Below are 23707 nucleotides of genomic sequence, written 5' to 3'. Positions count from 1 at the left end.
CTAAGGATCAACTTGGATCCCTTCCCTGGATATCACATGACCAAGGAAAGTGACAAATGAATTCACATTTTCTAGACTTAACAAATGACTGGCGATCTTTGAGAGTTTGCAGAACAACTCTCAAATGAGTCGCATTCTCCTGCTCACTATAAGAATAATAGAGGATATCATTGATAAAGACGACAACGGACGAATCCAAATGTTGTTTGGAAACTTTTTTCATTAAGTCCATAAAGTTTTAGGAGAATTTTTTAGTCCAAGGACATAACATGAATTCATAGTGACCATACCGAGTTCTGAATGTTGTCTTTGGAGTGTCGCTATTGATTACTCTGAGCGAGTGATAGATTGATTAGTCTATCTTAGAGAAATAATTAGCACCCTAAAGTTGGTCAAACAAGTCACTAATCCTAGGGTTGTGATACTTATTCTTGATTGTGACTTTGTTCAACTGACGATAGTTAAAGCACGTCCTAAAAGAACCATATTTCTTTTTCATGAACAACAATGGTGCACCCCATTGAGAGATATTGAGTTTGATGAATCCTTATATAAAAGGTCTTTCAACTATTCAATCAATTTCTTAAGCTCAGCTTGATCCATTATGTAAGGAGGAATTTAAATAGGCTGGGTATTTGGAAGGATATCTATTCCAAAGTTGATTTCCCTTTTGGGAGAAACTCTGGGAAGATCCTCTAGGAACACTTTTAGAAACTCATTTAATACTTGGAATAACTCATAGGTTGAGGTTTCAGTGTTTGAATCCTTAATCCAAACAAGATGATATATATACCCCTTAGAATCAGCTTTCTAGCCTTATGGTAAGAGATAAATTGACTTACATGCACTGAACTACTATCCTTTCATTTTGAGACTGGCTCGTTTGGAAATTGTAAACAAATTATCCTAGTTCTATAATAGGCTAAGGCATAACATGAATGTAACTAATCCATGACCAGATAAGATCGAAATCTACAATTTATAAATCTTTTAGATCAACAGAGGAGACTATATAAGATACTGTGATGGGGCAATTTAGTATACCTGTCTAGCTATAACTGGGTCACTAACTGGAGTAGAGAGTTAGTAGGGTTTTAAAAGAATTTCTAGACTGATACTGAAGTTAACTACTATATACGGAGTTAAAAAGGAAACAGTAGCCCCTGATATAACAATGCATACACATATAAATTATAGACTTGTAATGTACCCTTGACAACATCAAGAGAATATTCTTAGTCCTGATGAGTCTGGAGAGCATACAATTTGTTCTAACACTGACCGCCACCTGTTCCAGTTAAAGCATTGTGCTGATAAGGGCGACCTACTGATGCTATTGGAACTATAGACTAAGCCTTGTAATTGTTACATCCTTGTCCCTGTCTACTAGAAGTACAATACTTCAACCTATGGCCAAATTGACTACACCCAAAAAATCCTTCCTTGTTTTCAAAACACTCGCCTAAATGGTTCTTATCACACTTTGGACAAGTTGGGGAAGTTTTGTTACCTTAATTATTCCCCTGAGACTTAGATTCTGATGCCCTACCTTTCTAATCCTGTCAAAACATGGGGATGGAGCACTAGTTGGTGAAGGTATTTGGCTTGATGTTTTAATGAGCGATTTCCACCACTCAATTTCTGCTGAGATTACTAAAAGTTTCCTATTCTAGACTTTGTATTATCCTTATCCATATCCCTAAGATTATATCCCTCAACATACTGAGCATGAGTCATAAGCGTAGAGATATTCATATCCTCTAATAGTATAGCATTCCCGCACTCTGTCTTCACCAAGTCGGATACCTCAAATAGAAAGTTACTCATTTGTGCCCTCAATTTGGCAACTATATGTGGAGTATGTGTAGAGATTAAGTGAACTTCAGCTCGTAATTGGACTGACATTATACCCTACTTCAAATTCATTAACTCCTTGATTTAGCCTCTCTCAACTCCCTTGGAAATAACCTGTCCAGAAAGGCTCTTGTAAAACATTCCCAAGTCACATGAACTACATACGCACCCTTGTTTTCTTTCTAATGAGTAAAGCATATGTGAGCTACATCCTTAAGTAGGTAGGATGACAACTCCACCCAGTCATTACAGTCACTTCCATCACTCAAAATATTTTCTTAACCTCATCAATGAAGTTTGTGAGTCTTCATCAATCTGCGTCCCTAGAAATTCAGGAGGATTCATCCAAACAAAATTTTGAACTCTAGCTGCCACGATCCATCATTATTGTTAGTAGGTACTGGGACCTGTTGATTGTTCTGGTTGCTAGCACTCTTAGACAAAAGTAGGATTGTATTCTGTAACTATGCAGTTATAAACTCATGTTCCTGGATAGGAGAAACTGTGTTAGCATTGTATTTAACATTTCATGGATAAGCTCAGTGAAGAGGCAATATTTGAAATGCACACCGATGGATTAGAATAGATGAATTAGATCATACCTCATGCATGATAATATTAACAAAGAGGGTAAAGTTTTTCATAAAATACTTCGCAACCTCCCTCTCATAGATGTGGTGCACTTCATACCCACGAAAGGGAATATACTTAGTGTCACTTTCAAACATCTTAGAACTCTTTAACCTAATGCTATGATACCAAGTTTTTCACGCCTGAGGCAACCTTTTTGAAGTAGACACAAAACCTAGGATCATGAGTGACCCCAAGCTAACCTTGAAGTGGGCATATCAAGCATACTAAGAACAACTGAATAAAGATATACTATGAGGAAGCTTAAAATAGTAGTTAATTGAAAATAGGGAATGCTAAAAGACTCATCTGAACATATAAACTTACTAAGAGTTTAGTGATACTGAACAATCACAAAAAAAAACTAAAGCTGAATCTAGCACTATGTTTGAAAAGCCTCTACTAACTAGAGTTACTAGGACAAGCCATAAATAAATTTAGAAAAAGTAAAAAAGTGAGGTAAAGGACTGAATATAACATGTGTTTTGTCCTCGAAGTATGAGGACTCAGTACTGCAGCTGCTGCATGCGGATATGGAACTGATTTATGCGTGATCTGGATGTTGAACACCTGAATCTACAACTTTAAAAAAAATTAGCACTGTAACACCTCGTAGCCCAATGAGGGAGGCTTATCAAAATTTCAAGATTTCCAGGTGTAACCCACGAGGTCCAACGATGCCCCCTAGTTGCATGCCCCGTAGATGGGCTCCATGGATGAGACACCTGGGTCAAATCTTAAAGGAGTGAACCACAACCATGATCCATATCTCATGGTTAGAGGGCCCATCAATTGACCAAAATATTTTTCTAGACCGCGCTTGACCAGAATGAACCGTAGGTCCATTTACGGTCCATCGATGGGGTGTTGTGGTTGGACATTTTGGGACAATTTAGGTAGTTAAGTCTGGGGAAATTTTGAGACATGTTCGTAATTGTGTTCATATATGATATGTTGGTCTATCTGAGAAGTGGGCATAAGCATATTGATTATTTGAGGATTGTATTGCAAATTCTCATTGATAAATAACTCTATGAAAAGTTTAGTAAATGTGAGTTTTTCTTAAGGTCCGTAACTTTTCTTGTCCATATAGTTTCAAGCAAGGATATTGAGGTCAATCCAAAGAAGATAGATTTGGTCAGGAGTTGTCCTAGACCTCTATCACCGACAAATATTGGAAGCTTCTTTGGTTTCCCCAATTGTTATAGAAGGTCTGTTGAGGTCTCTTCCTCCATTTCTTCTCATTTGATAGTTTTGACTCAAAAGAAGGCCAAGTTCATATGGTCTGAAACTTGTGAGAAAATTTTCCAAGAGTTGAAGGTACGACATGCTTTGTGGTGTATTGTGACACTTCGAATTGAGTTTGCGATATTTTCTTATGCATAATAGTGAGGTGACCTTCTATTTTTCAAGGCAACCGAAGATCCATGAGAAGAATATCCTACCCACAATCTTAAATTAGTGGCGGTTGTATTTGCCTTAAAAATTTGGAGGCATTATTTGTATGGGGTCCATGTGGATGTGCTTAGCGATCACAAGAGTTTTCACTATGTGTACACCCAAAAAGATCTAAATCATCGCCAAAGGAGGTAGCTTGAGTTATAAAATATTATGATATGAGTGTTCTCTTTCACCCTGGTAAAGTTAATATGGTGGAAGATGCCCTTAGCCGATTGTCCATGAATAGTATTGCACATATCGATGATGAGAGAAAAGAGTTAATTGAAGATATTCAAAGGTTGGCCCGAAAGTTCAACTAGTGGGTTCTACCAAGGGTGGTATTATGGTCCAAAATGGTTTTGAATTGTCTTTTGTGGTTGATGTTAAAGCAAATCAATGTCTTGATCCGACCTTACTAGAATTGAAAGAAGCGATACTAAAGAAGTCTTTAGAGGATTTCTCCATAGGGGGATGGTGTCCTAAGGTACCAAGGTTGTTTATGTGTTCAGAATGTTGATGACTTAAGAGAACAAATTTTGTCTGAAGCCCATAGTTCTCAGTATTCTATTCACCCGGAAGCCACCAAGAAGTACCGTTATTTAGGGGAGATTTATTGGTTTAATGGAATTTGTGGCTAAGTAAAGGTTGAGCATCAGAAACGGAGAGGTTTATCCTAATATATTAGTAACCCTACTTGGAAATGGAAATATTTGAATATGGACTTCATAGTAGGCTAACCACAAACTCAACAACAATATGATTTGATTTGGGTCATATTTTACCGAATGACGAAGTTGGACCATTTCATTCTCGTCAAAGTTTCCTATGCGATGGAAGATTATACTAAGTTATACTTGAGAGAGATTATAAGGCTGCATGGAGTGACCTCGTCCATCATCTCCTATAGAGGTACTTTTTTACTTTACAATTTTGGAAGTTTTTCCAAAAGGATATTGGAACTAAAGTTAAGCTTAACAAAACTTTTCACCATCAAACTGATGGGAAACCAAAAAGAACAATCCAAAAATTAGAGGACATGTTGAGATCTTATGTGATAGATTTCAAGGGAAATCGAAATGACCATTTTTCTTTGATTGAGTTTGCCTGTAATAATAACTATCATTCAAGTAATTATATGACTCCTTTTGAGGCCCTTTATGGTAGGAGGTGTAGATACCCTGTCAGATGGTTAGATGTGGGTGAGGTTGCCTTGATAGGGCCCTAATTAGTTCATCATGCTATAAAGAAGATTCATTTCATTAAAGAGAGGTTGAGAACGACCCAAAGTCCAAAAAGGTCATATGACGATGTCAAAAGGTGAGACCCTTGAATTTGATGTGCATGATTGGGTTTACTTGAAAATCTCACCCATGAATGGTGTGATAAGGTTTGGTAAAAAGGGGAAGCTTAGTCCCCGTTGTGTAGGTCCATATCAAATTTTGAGACGTGTTGGTAAGGTTGTAGATGAGCTTGATTTACCAAATGAGTTGACATCGATGCATCTAGTTCTCCATGTCTATATGTTGAAAAAAGTATGTTGAAAGTCCGATATCCATAATAATTCTAGAAGGGTTGGAAGTGAAAGAGAACGTTTCTTAAGCAGAAGTCCTGCTTGAGATTCTAGACGGTCAAGTTAATAAATTTAGGGATAAAGAGGTAACTTCTGTTAAGGTGTTATGGAGAAACCATCTAGTAGATTGTGCTACTTAAGAGGCCGAAGCCGATATGATGTCCTGATATCCTTATTTTCCCCTCCTATTTTAGCTTGAGGTAATGAGTTTCTCTTGTTTTGCTTATGGCTGAAGTCATATGTGTTTCATGATTTCCTTAAATTTGCATGTTAAAAATAACTTAAGTTGTGAAAAAATGACTTATGCAAATTATTTGCTTCATGGTGTTGAGTATTGAGTAAGGGTTGCTTATAAACTCCATGAGAAGAGTTGTAGAATATTCCTTGATTTTGAGTGGAGTTCCCTTCCTTGAATTCCTGCTTTTTGAGATTGAATTGCATATGAGCTCCACGAGATTGTGTTGAGAATTGCCTTTGAGTTGTGAGATGGTAGTACCTTATTGAAGTAAGAAATTGAAATTTCATGCATATTGAGTTGTTAGATGTAATTCCTACTTCTCTAAGTGCATTGAGTATGTTGAGATTGGACTTGATGTTTCCATATTAGTTGGCATTTTGATGAGTTGCATGCATGATGGGATGCTAGTCTTGAGTCTTTTTGCCTAGAATTTGCTCAAAATCTTATTCGAGGACGAATGTTCCCAAAAGGGAGATAATATAACACCCTGTAGCACAAAGAGGGAGGCTTAACAAAATTTTAGGATTTCAATGTGTCACCCACGAGGGCCATTCCTGCCCCGTGGTTGGACCCACATTCTGTAGATGGTCTTTGTGGAGGAGACACCCTGGACATTGCCTGAAGCATTGAACCATGACCAGGACCTATGCCCCGTGGATGGGTCCACAACCATGGATAGGGGGCTTGTCGATTGGCTAAAATCTTTGTCCAGACAATCTGTCAATGAGGCCTCATGGTTGGACATTTTGGGACAGTTGAGGCAGTTATTTTTGGGGGCATGATGGTCTTTTATATACTTTGTAATGTGGTTTCGTTTTGCCTAAGTCTAAAATACCTATATAAGTGAATTTTACCCCTAAAATCCCCCAATTTAGTCATTCTTTTAATTCCAAATGAATTCCAAAAAATCCTCTCAAATATTATGTCTCTAGAAGTTGGAAAGAAGAAGGAGATTTAAGCTAGGTCAAGATCAAGTATCTGATATTCAAGCTTGTGAAGGATTTGTAATCAAGGTATCATGTCTTTTATCCATGTTATCCTTCCTTCCATGGAGTCCCATGGAATTCCACAATTTGAAGAAGAATTTCCCAATTTTAGTTAGGGTGTCTTCCATTGTTTTGGGTTATGATGAATGTTGATACAATTGAGTGCATTATGATTTAGTGATGATTGAAGTTATAGCATTGCATTTATTTAGGATGAAATTACATGTACCCATGCCTATACTACGATTTTAGGATTGAATTGATATAGAGAGTTTGATGTTATGTGAGGGAAATTGTATGGGTTAGATATATCCTTATAGGATTGACGAATTATGATTAGAATTGTTTTAGATTGAAACATATATTATGAATATAATGTTTATTTTTGAAGAGTAAATCATAGATGATGATCATGAGATGTAGTTCTTTGAGAGTAAAGATTAGACTAGACGTTGTTAATAGTTAATGCTATGATGTGGATGAGATACTTCCTATAATAAACGGATAAGCATGATTGAATGAATGTGAAATGTTTACTTACATGAATGATTCTAAGTTTAAAGGATTCCTCACCTAAAATGAATCTAGACTAAAATGCTTAATGAATGATGAGGCTAGAGGCAATTACCCTTGACCTCCATATGAAAGGATATGAGGCGATTCCTCTACTCCTTAGACTTGAACAAGAGATGAATACCCACATTATTACTATGATGAACTGACATGGAGGTGAGTACCCATGCTTCTTATTAAATTATGTGAAGAGAAGTACCCTTTTCATATGATGAGGTTGTGGAGGTGAGTACCGCAATCTAAAAGTAAGGCAAGATGCGAATATGAACTAGGCATGGAGGTTAATTCCCATATCCTTAAAATTAAGTATGGCTAATGTGATTATGTTATGATGATGATTATTTGGAGTATTTCTAGATATGCCTTCCACGATATAAGTTTGATTAGAGGCGAATGACCTAAGTCTTGGATAAGGATAAGTGGGGTTACTTAAGGAAGTCTCCATCTTTCATTATGATGCTTTATATGTATTGATTAGGCTTATGCCTTATTTCTTATGTTGACCAAATGCTTATGTTTATGTTTTTATGCTATCCATCATATTCTGTACCTGGTTGTACTAATGCATACTCTTGCCTACATTCTGATCAAATATAAGATTTTGCTTTCCCGATTCACCCACTTGTGGCTAGGTTCCTAGAGGATTTTGGAGTAAAGCTTTGGTGCGTCCTTATTGAATTCGAGGTTCGGATCATCTTATCTCATTATGTCTATCTTTTATGTTTGAGACTATTGTATGGGCTGCGTCCCAAGATTTACTTCTTATGATTAGATGCTTTGAGACAATGTAATGTTAGACTTCAACTTGCTTTTATAAAAGACTTTGATTGTATTAATAGAGCATAACTCTTTTTCCCAAAGGTTTAACTAGAATTACCACTTGGTCAAGGCGTTGTCCTAATCTTGATAATCTTCCTTTAACTTTTTTTTAATGATTTTTGATAAAAATGTAAAAATTTAAAAATTTCAATTTTTATAGAAAGAGTAGGTATGAACTTGTAGAATCAATGAACATATCGACTTCACTGCAAATAATATAAAGTTTTACATGAAAAACAACTACACCGGTGGGTCCAGGAGAACAAATTGGTATGCACAAAATATGAAATATACCATTAAGGTAATTTTAAAGTAGTGTTATGATTTCTTTACTAGTGTACTATATATCATAAATTTATGGATACATATTGTCTTCTTCTTTCGTTAATAGTTAATTAATATTCATAATATGAAGTAACAAAAATAAGGTCGAAAGAGAACCTACTCTTCTTTGGTAACTGCATCCGTCCATGAAAAAAGTCTCAAGTTCTAATAAAAATTTTATAGATCAGCAAAATCCAGGGAAATCCAACTGATCAAACACTATGATAATCGCTAAGGATTTCTAGCCTTATGGTGGAAACGACTATCTGTCAAAATCCAAGAACCAAAATATGAAACATCGGTAGCTTTTGATAGTTTATTAGGCCAGTTTCAAACTCATTTCACCCCTTTAAAACTGCAAAACCGAAAACTAGAGTAAATTGATCCTGAAGTATGCTACTATACAATATATAGTCATAACATTAGTGTACTGGTTGCTAACATTTCCATTCCTTGATTATATAATATGTTTGGGTTTCATACAAAAAGGGCTAGTTGTTGGTTCATAAAAATGGGAGATAAGAGTCGTTGAAGCAATTTATTTAGGTAATCCTTCATTACTCCAAAGTACGATAATTCAATCTTGTGATTTATTCTTATTCTAGCCAGCTTTGAAAATACATTGTTGCATAGAGTGTATTGATTGTAACATTATCTCTACCCTAGAAAGTTAGGATTAACGTTTGCCTACATTCTAAATTCCTCATATTCTGCTTGTGGGATTACACTGTGTTTATTGTTATAATTGTTTTGTTTCTTCTAAAAACATTTCCATTGCTCTTATTTATTTTGTGGATAGCACATTTTTTAAATTGATGTTTATTTCCATGCAGTCAGGTTCTAGAGAGGAGACTCTTCATAATTATCAACTGTTATACCCATAACTTCTATGATTTAACATGAGTTATGGGTAGGCTATAGGTGTGTGTCGATCATTATAAAAATTCTCGTATCGTGGACCCATAGAAGGTCTGCATTGAAATAAAACCCGATTTAAAGAAATCACATAAATAGGGTAATTGGAAAATATTTTATTTTAAAAAAATACCTTTTAAGAAGAAACAAACTAAAAATAACAACATATCTAGTGTAACCCGGAAAGAGGGATATGTGGAGGATAGGTTGTATGCAGAGTTGTGTCTTACTTTTGGGCGATAGTGAGTTTGTTTTTGCAAATACCTTCGACACAACAACCTATTATAAAATCAAGCAAGAAATTAAAAAAATCCCCTAAGATTGAAGTAACATAGTTTGGTGGAATTGTATATTCCGTAGATAAATTGTTTCAAGAACACTAATCTCCCATTGTTTCAGAACCTATACGTATTTATTTCTTACATGCTGCCACTCTTCATTTTTAATCCAAAATAAAATAATTAATTATTAAGGAAGAGAAGTTTTATCAACTCGTGAATGCAGGATCCGACGTTCTTACCTCGCACACTCATGTATCGACATCTATAGGGTGACTTAAGTGATTCGTGAGTTCTTGTCCCGACGACAGAGACAATTTATTGTTTTATGTCTTTTCATTTCAGATTTTGCATGTGTTGTATGAATTATATCCCAATCACTTTTATTTTTATGTATTAGATGACTTTGAAACTTAGGTTACACTTCTGCTTTTGTTGAAATCTTTTAATGTATAAAGTGTTATCGTTTGAACTCTTTATTTCTATTATCTTGTATTATGTATGCTAAGTGTCTTGTGTAGGAACTCTCGGGGTGTAATACCTCATGTCACGTCAACGGTGTACTTTGGATCATGACATTTTCATTGTCATTAGCTTATTTTTTTCTTATTGATTAACATCCACATGATATCCCATTGGTTAAGATTGTGGGCTTAGAGTAAGTTATTGAAGCTAATAGTCTTGTAGATATAAGATTTAGAAGTAAAAAAAATATTAAAGTAGAATAAACAAAACACATCTTAATCATTTCTAAACAGAGTTACAAATCCCAACATGACAAAAAAAGTAAATGTTTCAATGTTATGCAAAACTAAATTTGAAAAAAGTGTCTATCATGAATTAGTTAACACAAAAGTCATACATCTGAAAAAAGGAAACTATAAAACTATACTAAAATCTCCCAAAAAATGAATACAAAAATATATTAGTCAAGTCAACAAGAAGCAATTTATATTTTAATCCACAAGTACCCCCTCAACCATTGCTCAAAATCCTACAGACACAAACTTATACTATACTAAGGTCCTATTACCCCCTTGAACTTATTTTAGAAATAATTTTTACCCCTTTTCGTCCTACATGGCACTATCTTGTGGGCCCATGGTGTGTTTTGTAACTAGTGTCACGTAGGCCGAAAAGGGGTATAAAATTATTTATAAAATAAGTTCAGGAGGGGTAAGGATCTTAGTATAGTATAAGTGTGTCACTGAGATTTCAAATATAAGTTGAGGGTGTACATATGCATTTTTCCTTTTTTATTTACAAGAACTTAAACAAATGAATAATTTTATGATAAAATTAACGTGAAAAAATTAGACAAAATAGGTTCTTGAGTTAGCATTTATGTGTATATATGTATATGTGTGTGTGTGTGTGTAAGAGAGTTACCATTCCTATGAAAATAACATTTCCTTTTGTTAAAAATGCATCTCGCCGGAAAAAAGAATCCTTTGATATGCTATTTTTAAAAATTAAAGTTTTATATTTCCAAAGCTAAGAGTTTTTGTTTTCATCCTTATTTAATCAATAGAAACCTCTGTCATTTTCTATTTGGCAGAAATGACGAACTTTCCTAGAATGATTACATGCTTGAGAAAATATTTTACATAATGATAATATAGACTTATTATTACATATTGGTCAAAAGTAAAAATTGATTTTGATGGTCTTGATAGGAAGAAATGAGTAGTTAAAATTATGTATCTCAAATCTCCTGCCTCATTCTCATGTGCATGAAAATATACACTACTTTTAAATAAAGTTATGCAAGATGTTGTGCGAATTGATATGTTCGTTGAATCTAAAATTTCATCACCTCTTAATTTTATACACAATAAACCTTTTTGGTTTTAAACATTTTATGTACAGTCCACAATCACCATCATGCGTTAAGTTTAGATCATCCAAATTAAGATACCAAAAAGAAAAGGATTTGTACCTTGATGAGGTTCTAATATAAGAAACACGTTTTCCAAAACACACAACCTTCTCTGCAATTGATATTACAAAGTATGATTGAATTAGAAGTTAAATATATTTTTTCTAATTCTTTCTATTCACGGTGGTACCATTGAGACAAAGCCAGATTCTTCTCATGCAACATCTCTAATCAATGTCCCGAAAGAAACTCAAGCATAGTTTATCATCATCGACCATATTTAGATACATTTCTAGTATTTCCTTACAACTTTAGTACAAGGTGGATCCCCATCCCTACCGTCTTTCAATGATATGTCTTTCCTATAAAATTGCAAAAAGAAGGTGCGATCAAACACAACTCTGGTTTGTAATTTAAACATCAAAACCATTGCAATCGTCGTACAATAGAAGGATAAATAACTAAAATGTAATGGATTCACTATGATGTAGCAAGCACAAATACTTGATATTTGTTAAATTTATTTTATCAATGCCAGTAGCTTCTTTATGTTTGAATTTGAAAATATAAGAGACTAATTGTTTATTAAACTCTCTTTGTTGCTTTCTGAAACCATTATAGAACGTTTTTTCTAAAATATTCTTAATCTTTTATTTAATTTATATAAACTATAATTTTTTTTGTAATTTTGTTGTTTGTTTAGATATGAATGAATATTTTCTTTGATAAGTATAAGTGTAAAGTCACCCAACTAAAGGAAGGTGTGCAACTAAATAACTTTCTTATCAATAAAAAGATAAATGTACTTTTTCATCTTTTAGATTTCGAGGATATAGAAGAATAAGAAGCTATAATAGATCTCGACATTAATATCATCAATAAATTAATATCGTTCTTACTATTTTAATTTAATTAATACACATCAACAATTTGTACTTGCAAAATCTTAGATTAATTCATTACACCCTAATTATTTCTGTAGGATGATTGCGTTGGATTGGATTTATTAAGTGTGAACCGCAGTTGTGTTATAGTGGCACAATTTTTTGGATGTTGCATAGAAAAGACATATCATTCAAAAATATTAGGTACAAGGTTCCATTTTTACAGCAGTGGTAAGGAAATACTATAAATTGATCTAAATGTGGTGGATGAATATAATCTACGTCTGTGGTTCTTTTGTGATAGTGAATTGATGGCTACATGAAAGGGATTGAGCTTAACCGCAAAGGCAAATAGAGCATTATGGACCATAAGGATCAAATCCATTACTTTGTAACATCAATTGTTGAGCATATATCTCTTTTATCAAAGGTTTGATTAGTATTACTACCTTGTCTACGGGGTGACCTAATCTTGATAGTCTTCCTCTAATGCATTTTGTAATTTTTGATAAAAATGTAAAAAAAACAATGAAGTTGATTTTTAATTGGAAGAAGAGGAACAAAATTTTCGATTAAATGAACATATCAAATTCATAGCAAATAATATAAATATTTACGTGAATGACAACTGCTCATGTGGGGTGTGGCAAACATATTTGTACACACAAATATGAAATATACCGCTAAGGTAATTTTAAAGTAGTGTTATGATTTCTTTGCTAGTGTACTTGATAGCATAAATTTATAGATATGTATTTTATTCTTCTTTCATTAATAGTTAATTAATATTGATAATATGAAATAACAAAAATAAGGTTAAAAAAGAACCTACTATTCTTTGGTAACTGCATCCGTCCATGACGAAAGTTTCAAGATCCAATGAACTTTTTAAAGATCAGCAAAATCCAAGGAAATCCAACTGAACAAAGACTATGATAATCTATAAGGATTTCTAGCCTGATGGTGAAAACCACCATCCGTCAAAATCCAAGAACCAAAATTTGAAACATAGGTAGCATTTGATAGTTTATTGGGCCAGTTTCAAACTCATTTCACCCCTTTAAAATCGTAAAACCCAAAACCAGAGAAAATTGTTCCTGAACTACGCTACTATACAATATATAGTGATAACATTAATGTACTAGTTTCTAACATTTCATTGTCTTGATTATATAATATGTTTGTGTTCGATACAAAAAGGGTGAGTTGTTGGTTAATAAACAATGGGAGATGAGAGGTTTTGAAGCAATTTATTTAGGTAATCGTTCATTACTCCAAAGTACGATAATTCTATCTTACAACTACGATAACTTTCTTATCAATAAAAAATTATGTGTTTTTACACATTCTAGATTTCGAGGATATAGAAGAAGAAGAATAAGAAGCTATAATAGATCTCGTCATTAATAGTATCAATAAGTTAATATTTTTCTTGCTATTTCAACTTAATTAATACACATCAACAATTTGTACTTGAAAAAATCTTAGATGAATTGATCACAACTTAATTATTTTTGCTTCTCTAGTAGGATGATTGTGTTGGATTTGATGTATAATGTAAAAATTGTAGTTGCATTTGAGCTCACCTTCTTTTGGGAATTGCATAGAAAAGACATAATTTCATGAAATTAGGGACACAGTTCCATTTGTATAGAAGTGGTAAGGAAATACTAGAAATTGATTCTCATGTGGTCAATGAAGATAATCTAGGTTTGTGGTTGTTTTTCGATATTAAGTTGATGGGCTACATGAAAGGGATCGAGCTTTACCATAAAGGAAAATAGACCATTGTGGATGGTAAGAATCAAAATACATATATTTATATTCTAATCAAACATTACTTTGTAGCATCAAAGTTTTAAATTTCCGTTCCATTTTATTACTTTATGTTATAATATTCTAACTTGTTTGTATGAGGTCACTGGTGTCTTATACGCCTTTTAACATCTAGGAGGTACCAAGGTCATGACAAAAATAGAGTATGCAGTAGTACTTGGAATGTACTAAGCATGCGTGATATAGATAATTGCTGAACAAAATATGTAACCTAAACAAAGTGTAAATGAGCACTTATATAATCTGAACAGAATATGAATTATGAAATATAACTGAAAATTGAGCTAATTGCAGTGACCAAATGTTAATTATGAACATAACTTACTGAGACTAAATAAGGAAGTATAAACTGAAAACCTCGTCAAATGCACTGTGGAAGCTACTATTAACTAACATAAAACTACGTGAACTAAATGCGAATGTAACGACCCACAAGTACAATCTAGAAGAAAGGAGCACTCTTGAGTCGTCAGAAGGCGTACTTGACCTTCGGAGGTCTTGTACAATCCTCTTAGCTAGCATTCATTACTTAAGATATGAAAGTAGTGCATTAAAACTCTTTACAACAATAATAATAAGAAACTTTTTTATATAATACTAAGGAATAAGTCTAATAGTTGCAAGCCAACTTATAGACACATCTTAACATCTTAGGGTCACGACCCTTTACAATGAAAGAGAGATACATAATAAGTATTATATAAGTCTTAAAGAAGAAACTAAAGAAACATAGACTATATCCTCGAATATATAAGGACATACTGAGTCTTGAGAGAGTCAACTTCCCCAGCTTTGCCTCCTAAGAGCCTTCACTTGCCTTCAACCTATACTTATAGCGTATAGAAAAGTATAAGGTTAGTACAAACATTGTACTAAGTACGACATTATGCAAACATTTTAGTTGAAATAAAGCCTTCATGCTATTTAAGTAAAACCTTCATGAAGTCAGAAAATATCAAATAGATCATCATTTAACACATAAAATAGAACTCCCATAATTTCAACAAAAGGATACACTTTACAGTGAACTCAACAATCATAAAGTCTATTCCAATCCAAAGTTATCTTAAGACTCACTAAGGTAAGACATGAAGAAACCGCCCATACAATATCTTCAATAAACATCTAAGCGATTCTTAAAGCTACCAAGGATAGGCATGCTTCATATCATTTCACAAGTCAACATTCAACACTAAGGACACTAGAAGAACATAATAAGATTTAGGAACTTCACATAAGAACCATCCTCCAAGACCACCCCCAAGTTACACTTAGTGCAATGTGAAAGTAGCATCTAATTCTACCACTTCCACCTCATTTAGAATTTACTTAGACTAGGCACACAACTTTCATCATTTACATAATCTTTAAAAATCTTACACATAAATCATCATACTTCATGAACCTAGACCTAGAATCAATGCTTCACTTTCATTAGATATAAAGTCACATTACTTCATTTACATCACATAATGACCCATTCATTCATTTTCACATAAGGACACACAAAGACTCCCTCCAAATTCCTACTTGTGCAATGGATAGATAGTGTCCCATACCACCACCTACCTTAAGTAGTAACACCCATTAGAAGGCATGGTTCATTACATTCTTTTGTAGGGGATAACTTTAAACGACATAGACCATGAGAGATACACATGGAATCCCGGTATAAACCTCTACCGGATGAGGGATCCCCACTTTCCTAAGGTAGGGTCATTCTTGATCCTTTACATAGATTTTCCAAAAGCTACTTGTTGCGTCCAAAAGCACATGCAAGTGCACGTGGTCACTCAAGTAGTAAAGAGACTCTTTTGAGTCTAATGTTCGTACCCAAGGGACATCAAATCAACGAATAAGAATTTACAATGACTACATAAATTCACCCAAGCATCAATTAGATTGAGAAATTTGTTTAAACTACTAATTTAACACTAACAAGAATTAGTTACTTTAAGCAAGTGATTTCAAAAAAGAAAATTCACAATTTGGAAAGATATCCCAGGGTTGTAGCATACATCAATTTTCGGTTCAATGTGGTTTTATCCCAAGGTCAAAGGGTTAAGTCTTTGTGGGTTGGCAAGGTTCATTTAACGATCATGATCTTTTGACCTCTAATCAACTACCATTATTGACAACTTAACTACATCATCGAGCGGGGTTGCGTATGAACCAATTAAGGTGCACTAAGCATTAGTCTAGCATTTCAATCAAATATGGTATGTAGGTATAATGGTATCCTACACACAAAACAATAGAAATCACCCTAGAATGAATAAACCTCTTACATTCTTCGGTCTATACCTCTATTCAACTTCCAAGTTCAAGAGTGGAAACTAAATTTATTTTAATGGTGATGAAACATTAAAATAGTGAAATAAGAATGCAAGCAAAAAGTATAAAATAACCCCTTTTCACACAAGAAACAAGTTCATATTAAACCATCCATCATAGCAAAAACCCTCGGACAAGGGATTTTAGCTACTCATAACCCAAAATATTAATATAGAATGTATTAGAATCATACAAGTCTTTACCAAAATGAAGAAGAAGAAAAACCCTAGAAATGGAACAAAATTCATATTTTGTCTAAGCTCCTGTCTTTTAGGAAAGTTGACTGTCCAATAAAAGGATACTTAAACTATTTATAGTCTGAAATAAGCACGTGGTCCGATTTTTGTATCTAGGTCCGCAACGCAGACCTGTTCCCTCGCACAACTATGCACATGGGTGGAATGACATCCGCAACGCGCCTCTATCGCGAACTCCCCTGTTATGGGGAACTTCTACTCTGCATGATGAAATGCCTCCGTGACGCGGAGGTGCTATTTCATAATGCTATTTCCAGTTTATTGGACCTTTTTTCCGCCACTTCTTCTTCTACTTTCCGACCTATGTTCGATGCCCAAATTTAGCTCTTTTTCCAATGATATTTGACTGGAAACATGTAATCATATTGGTTAGAAGATGTGTAATCAAAAAATTATAAATGCTTGAGTTTGCCATTGAAAATGTCCTCAAGCAGACAACGCCGAATGTTCGCAAAGTGTCTCTCTACATTCTTATCCTTAAGAACCACATCGGTGAAATATTTTGCTTCCGTGTGGGAATTGTACCACTTCTTGACATATGGGATGACTGACTTTGCCCCATACCGCTGAGTTTGTCCCCTTAGGACTGAGGGAGCCGGGGGAATTGTGGTGCATTTTAGACTCTCTTGCTGCTGCTAGACGTCACCCCCTTCCCTGACCCTCGTGAACTAGACATGGAAACATGCAAACAGATAAACGGCATATTAGGCACAAAGATTTAACAAAAAGGGAGATGGGGGGCAACTCCACACTTACTTTTGGGCATTCTGGTGCAAACAACATGGAACTCCAAGACTTCAAACTAATAAACAAGTTTGTAATTATAAACAGTTAAATCAACCCCCCTAGATTCAAAATTTCCAACCACCACTTAGCAACACCCCAAACCACAAAGTTTCCCTTATGGAGACACATTCCATCAACACCCAACGGCCTCTTCACTCAATCCTAGCCACAGGAACATACAATCACCAACGAGCCAACACTGTTGCCCAAAAATTCACCACAAACCAGCAATTTTGTCCAAAATACACAACAAACTAACAATTTTGCCAAAAATTTACAATAACCACAATTTTTGTTCACATGTACTCCCAACGACAGAAATCCTTATGTCTTTAGAGCAACAGAAATTAAGAACTTGACCTGGAATTCTTACTTTGCGACACAGATTTGTTTTAGGAAGAAACTAGGGTTGAAAAGAAGAGAAATTTGCACATTTCTTTGGTGAGAATAGGAAAAATTTGCGAAATTTGGGGTTAAAGGGGTATGGGGGTCGGGTTATTGCCTAATTATCCAAGTAAAACCCGACTATTAAATTACTAGTTCAATAAAAACCTACCCGGTTTGTGACACAGAGCTGTCGCAGACTAGCCTTGCAAAATTTTGAATTGATGCGGCGGAAGAAATCATGAAGCAGGGGAGCAGGTCCACGTCGTTCTTAGGTCACTGCCTTTCCTGGAAAGTACCTTTGTGAAATTAAATTCCTAGAAAATAGTCTGCGACGCGGAGCTGTTGCAGACTTGCCTTTGACATTTTGTCCTTGATCTTCTGGGCACCACAACTTGTGGGAGCATGTCCGTAAGGCGCTGTGGTCGCAGATTCCCTTGGTTTTTCATTGATTCCTGCAACATATATTATTTTTTGTATATTGATAAATGAAATTACTCATTTATTAAAAGTACAATAAAATACCCTATGAAAACAAAATGAAATGCAAGAAAAATCATAAAAACTCCCCGCCTCGGGTTGCCTCCCGAGTAGCGCCTGATTTAACGTCTTGCCACGACCAAGCTTTCTCTCATTCATCTCTCAACTCCAGAGTTTCTACTTCTCGATTAAAATCTATTTCAAGATAATGTTTCACCTTTTGCCCATTCACAATGAACGTGGATTGCTTCCCCTCATTCCATAACTCTACAGTGCCATGGTCGGTCATATGTACCACCTAAAATGGTCTCCTCCATTTTGACTTCGACTTACCTAGAAATAACCTTAAGTGAGAGTTGAACAACAATACCTTATGGTCGGGCTTGAAAATTTGAGACACAATGTGCTTATCATGCCATCATTTGGTCTTCTCCTTGTAGAGCTTGGCATTTTCATAGGCATGGAGCCGAAATTTTTTAAACTCATGTAACTGATCTATCATTCGCTTGCTGGCTAGTTCAGGGTCAAGGTTCAACTTCTTCACTGCCCAGTAAGTATGATGCTCTAGTTCAACTGGAAACGACACACTTTACCAAACACTAAATGATAAGGAGAAGTGTCAATTGGTGTCTTGTAAGCGGTCCTATACGCCCATAGTGCATCATTAAGCTTCATTGCCCAATCCTTCCATTGGGCATTCACCGTCTTTCATAGAATCTGCTTCACCTATCGATTGGAGACCTCTACCTAACCACTGGTTTGAGGGTCGTATGACGTAGCTACCTTGTACCTAACTCTATATTTAGTTAAAATGTTCTTCACCAATTGATTTATGAAATGTGTCCCTCTCTGACTAATTATTTCTCTTGAACTTCCTAAATGAGTGAAGATATGTCTCTTGAGGAACTTCAACACCACCTTGGCATCATTCGTAGGTAATTCCACTACCTCGACCCACTTTGACATATAATCCACAACCACAAGTATGTAGTGATTTCCATTCGATGGCGGGAATGACCCCATGAAGTCGATCCCCCCAAATGTCAAATATTTCAACCTCCAAAATGTTATGTAAATGCATCTTATGTTGTCTGAAAATGGACCCCATCCTTTTACATCGATTACAATTTTTCACATAACCTACAATATCTCTAAACAAGGTAGGCCAGAAAAAACCTGATTGAAGCACCTTATGTGCGGTGAGTTCACCACCGTGATGACCTCCATATGCAGACTAGTGACAACTATCCATCACTTGTCTCATCTAATAATCATACACACATCTCCTCATCATTTTGTCCGACCCTTTCTTGAATAAATACGGATCATCCCATATGTAGAAACAAGGATCATGACTAAGCTTCTTCCTTTAATGTGAGGTCCTGGTGGAAACAAATCACTAACAAAAAAATTTACGATGTCAGCATACCACGGGAGTTCAGTCACCTCTAGCGGCAATAGTTTCTCATCGGGGAATTCATCCTTAATCTTTTCTTTGTCTCCCAAATGTGACGAACTCTCCATCTTGGTCAAGTGGTCTTTAATCTGGTTTTTAGAACCTATTCAATCTTTGATCTCGATATGGAACTCTTGCAACAGTAAAATCTACCTCATTAACCGCCGCTTTGCATCTTTCTTGTTGAACAAATACCTGATAGCTGCATGGTCAATATAAACAACTTTCGTACCTACCTGATAAGAGCTAAACTTGTCAAAAGCATAGACCAAGGCTAGCATTTTTTTCCGGTTACAGTGTAATTATCTTGGGATGCATCCAACGTTTTTCTTGCATAATATATTGAGTGGACCACCTTCTCTTTTCTCTGCCCCAGCACCACTACCATAGTTACATCACTTGCATCACACATTAGCTCAAAAGAAAGCTCCTAATATGGGGAAGTTAAGATCGGAGCTTATATAAGCTTTTTCTTCAAGACCGCTAAAGCTTGCATGCAATTTTCATCGAACAAATATTTCATCTCCTTCTCCAAGAGACTACACATGGGCCTTGCAATCTTAGAAAAATCATTGATGAACCTCTTGTAGAACCCAACATGACCTAAAAAACATTGCACCCCTTTTACAGAAATGGGAGGGGGAAGCTTTTCAATTACTTCCACCTTGTTATGATTAACTTCCAGCCCTCTCTTTGACACGTTATTCCCTAACACAATCCCTTCCTTCACTAGAAAAAGACACTTCTCCTAGTTTAGGACAACACTAATTTCTTTGCATCTAGCTAATACCTTGTCCAAATTCTCCAGGCACCTGTCAAAAGACTCCCCAAATACCGAGAAATCATCCATGAATATCTCCACAAAATCTTTGGTCATATCATGAAAAATATCCATCATGCGTTTTTGGAAAGCCGTTGGGGCATTGCATACCAAATGACATTTTCTTTGAAAGCATATGTACCATACGGGCAAGTAAAAGTGATTTTCTCCTGATCCTCTGGTGCAATCATAATTTGGTTTGACCCTGAATAACCTTCCAAAAAATAATAATATTCATGTCCAGCCAACCAGTCCAACATCTGGTCAATAAAAAGAATCTGGTAATTATCCATCCCAGTGGCTTCATTCAATTTCCTGTAATCTATGTTTATTCACCATCTTGTGACTATACTTGTTGGAATTAACTCAATTTTTCATTGGTGATCACCGTTATGCCACCCTTTTTAGGTACACATTGCGCCAGACTAACCCACTTGTTGTCTGAAATAGGGCACATAATACCCGTATCTAGCTATTTGATCTCCTCCTTGCAACCACATCTTTCATCACTGGGTTCAACCTGCACTGTGGTTGAAAAATTGACTTGTGCCCTTCCTCCATGAATATCCTGTGCGTACATAAAGCAGGGATGATGCTATGTATGTCAACCATCTGCCAACTTATCGCCTTTTTCCTTTTCCTTAATATTTTCAATGATGCTTCAACCTGCATTTCAGACAAAGCAGAAGACACGATTACAAGTAACGATTCATTGGCACCTAAAAAGACGTACCTAAGGTGAGAAGGGAGAGCCTTTAGTTCTAGTTTTGGTGCTTCCTCAATAGAAGGTTTAGGAGATGGTCCCAAGACTCTATTTAATGGTTCCACAAACTTGTAAAAAATATTCACAGTCGGTACATTTAGGACGTTAGCCATCTCCTGGGCTTCAACATCTCCCTTAATATCTTTGCCAATCATCACCTTTTCTAGAGGCACCTTGGCTTCAACAAATTTGGCTATCACTTCCTCTTCAATGACTGTGGTTGCAGACAACTCCATATATATGGCGGGAAACTTCATAGCTTTGTAAACATCAAACACCACAACCTTGTCGTGAGATCTCATTGTTAGTCTACCGGCTGCCACGACAATTAATGCACCTCCTATTGCTAGGAATGGTCGTCCCAAAATAAATGGTATCTTGGGATCGGGCTCAAAATCCAAAATGACAAAGTCCACAGGGAAAATCACATATCCCACTTGAACCAACACAACTTTGATAACACCCTCTAACTTTGACACCGAACGATCAGCTAATTGCAACAAAATGGTCATAGGTTTGGGCCTTCGTAGTTCCAATTTGAGAAACATGGAAGTAGGAATTAAATTGATACTTGCTCCCAAATAGCAAAAGCCTCTTGCCCCCACACATTTGTCAATTTTTATCTGAACAGTAAAACTCCCCGGATCGTTCAACTTGGTTGGAAGTCCATTCTGGATTCTAGAACTGCACTCTTTAGTGAGTGACACTATTGCATACTCATCCAATCGTCTTTGAATACTTGGGAATGCCCTGCAACACATTAATTAAAGGCAAATTAACATGTACTTGCTTGAGTATTTCGATGAACTTACTTAAACATTCCTCCTCTACTTTTAAATTTTTTGTGGAAAAAGAGTAGGTTGTTTTTCTTTTGGTTCCTCATTCACCTTTTGTTCACTTGATTCTTCTTCCTCTACATGTTTTCCTATTTATTCAATGACTTTTGCCTTTGGTGACAACTCCTCCGATGGACGTCTAATCCGAGTGTTCACAACATTTACTTGTTTTGGGTTTAGGTCGTATTACATGACAAACCCCCCCCCCCTTTTTTTTATGTAACTAACCCAACTTGCTCAGGAAAGGATCATAGTTGTTCATTGGACTTTTTGACTCCCAAACGGGCCTTAAAATCACTGATTGATAAGAGACTCCGCCAATCTGAGGTTCTAATTTCAATACCTTTTACAACTGCTGGAGTATCAGTAAGTTTATCCATCGGAATCTTGCTTACAGAAAGCAAGTTCGCAACCACAGCCTGGATAATTGCCAATTCAGCCTAATCCAGTATTACTGACCAGGCTCCAGGAAAAAGTCCTCTCATTTATACCACGACTTGTCCGAGAAGATGAGTATGCGAAGGATCACATATACTGCTGTTACTTGGTGCTTCATGTGCAATTGCACAATTGACAATGTGGACTGCTTCCAAATATAATCCCACAAAGTAGGGTGATAAATGAAGAATAATGCTTGTTCCAACCTAAGCAAACGCCGTGAAAGGTGTGTTTATTAGCTTGGTCTGCAGCTTCAGTCCAGTGCTGACAGCCGAGAACACGAAGGATCAGAATGTGTCAGCTTTCACCTGGTGCTTCATGTGCAAAATCACAGTTGAGAATGTAGGCTACTTCCTTGGGTCGCAACTTGGGTCCGATGCTGACAGCCGAGAACATGAGAGCGTGAAGGATCACATCTGTCAGCTGACGCATGGTGCTTCATGTGCAAATGCACGGTTGATAGTGTGGACTACTTCCTTGAGCACCAAGAAAGGTTGTTTAATAGCTTGGATTTGTCACTCGGGCAGCACCAAGAAGGTTTGTTTGATTGCTTGAATCACAGGTGGGATAGCACCAAGAAAGGTGTGTTTAATTGCTCGATTCACAGATGGGATACCTCTAGCACCAATAGTGGTTGTCTAATAGCCTGGATTTGTAACTCAGGCAACAAGAAGAAGGGTTTGTTTGATTGCTTGAGTCACAGGTGGGATAGCACCAAGAAAGGTGTGTTTAATTTCTTGGATCGCAGATGGGGAGGGGTGCTGACAGCCAGGAACCTGGATCCCTACTTTCCAGCAAACGCGCAGACAAGATTTGCAGCATACTGCAACTCATTGGAAGGACCTTCCAACAAGGTAATGTGAGCCATCAAGGGCCCGCACTTAGGTGGGCCCCATAGCTGTGTTGAAGTTCATAAGTAGAGACCGC

The 23707-nt window shown here is 35.9% G+C and overlaps 1 protein-coding gene across 1 annotated transcript; it reads right to left on the bottom strand.

Annotated features, from left to right (window-relative positions):
* Positions 1 to 21211: 21211 nt before the first annotated feature.
* Positions 21212 to 22267, bottom strand: LOC138337887 (uncharacterized). Its single transcript, XM_069288324.1, has one exon. It carries the CDS (start codon positions 22265 to 22267, stop codon positions 21212 to 21214), a length of 1056 nt encoding a protein of 351 aa, XP_069144425.1.
* Positions 22268 to 23707: the final 1440 nt, after the last annotated feature.

This window comes from Solanum lycopersicum, chromosome 8 (assembly GCF_036512215.1).
Source record: "Solanum lycopersicum chromosome 8, SLM_r2.1".
Lineage (NCBI taxonomy): Eukaryota > Viridiplantae > Streptophyta > Magnoliopsida > Solanales > Solanaceae > Solanum > Solanum lycopersicum.
The sequence above is the reverse complement of the archived record's forward strand: the minus strand, read 5'-3'. Positions and strand labels throughout refer to the sequence as shown.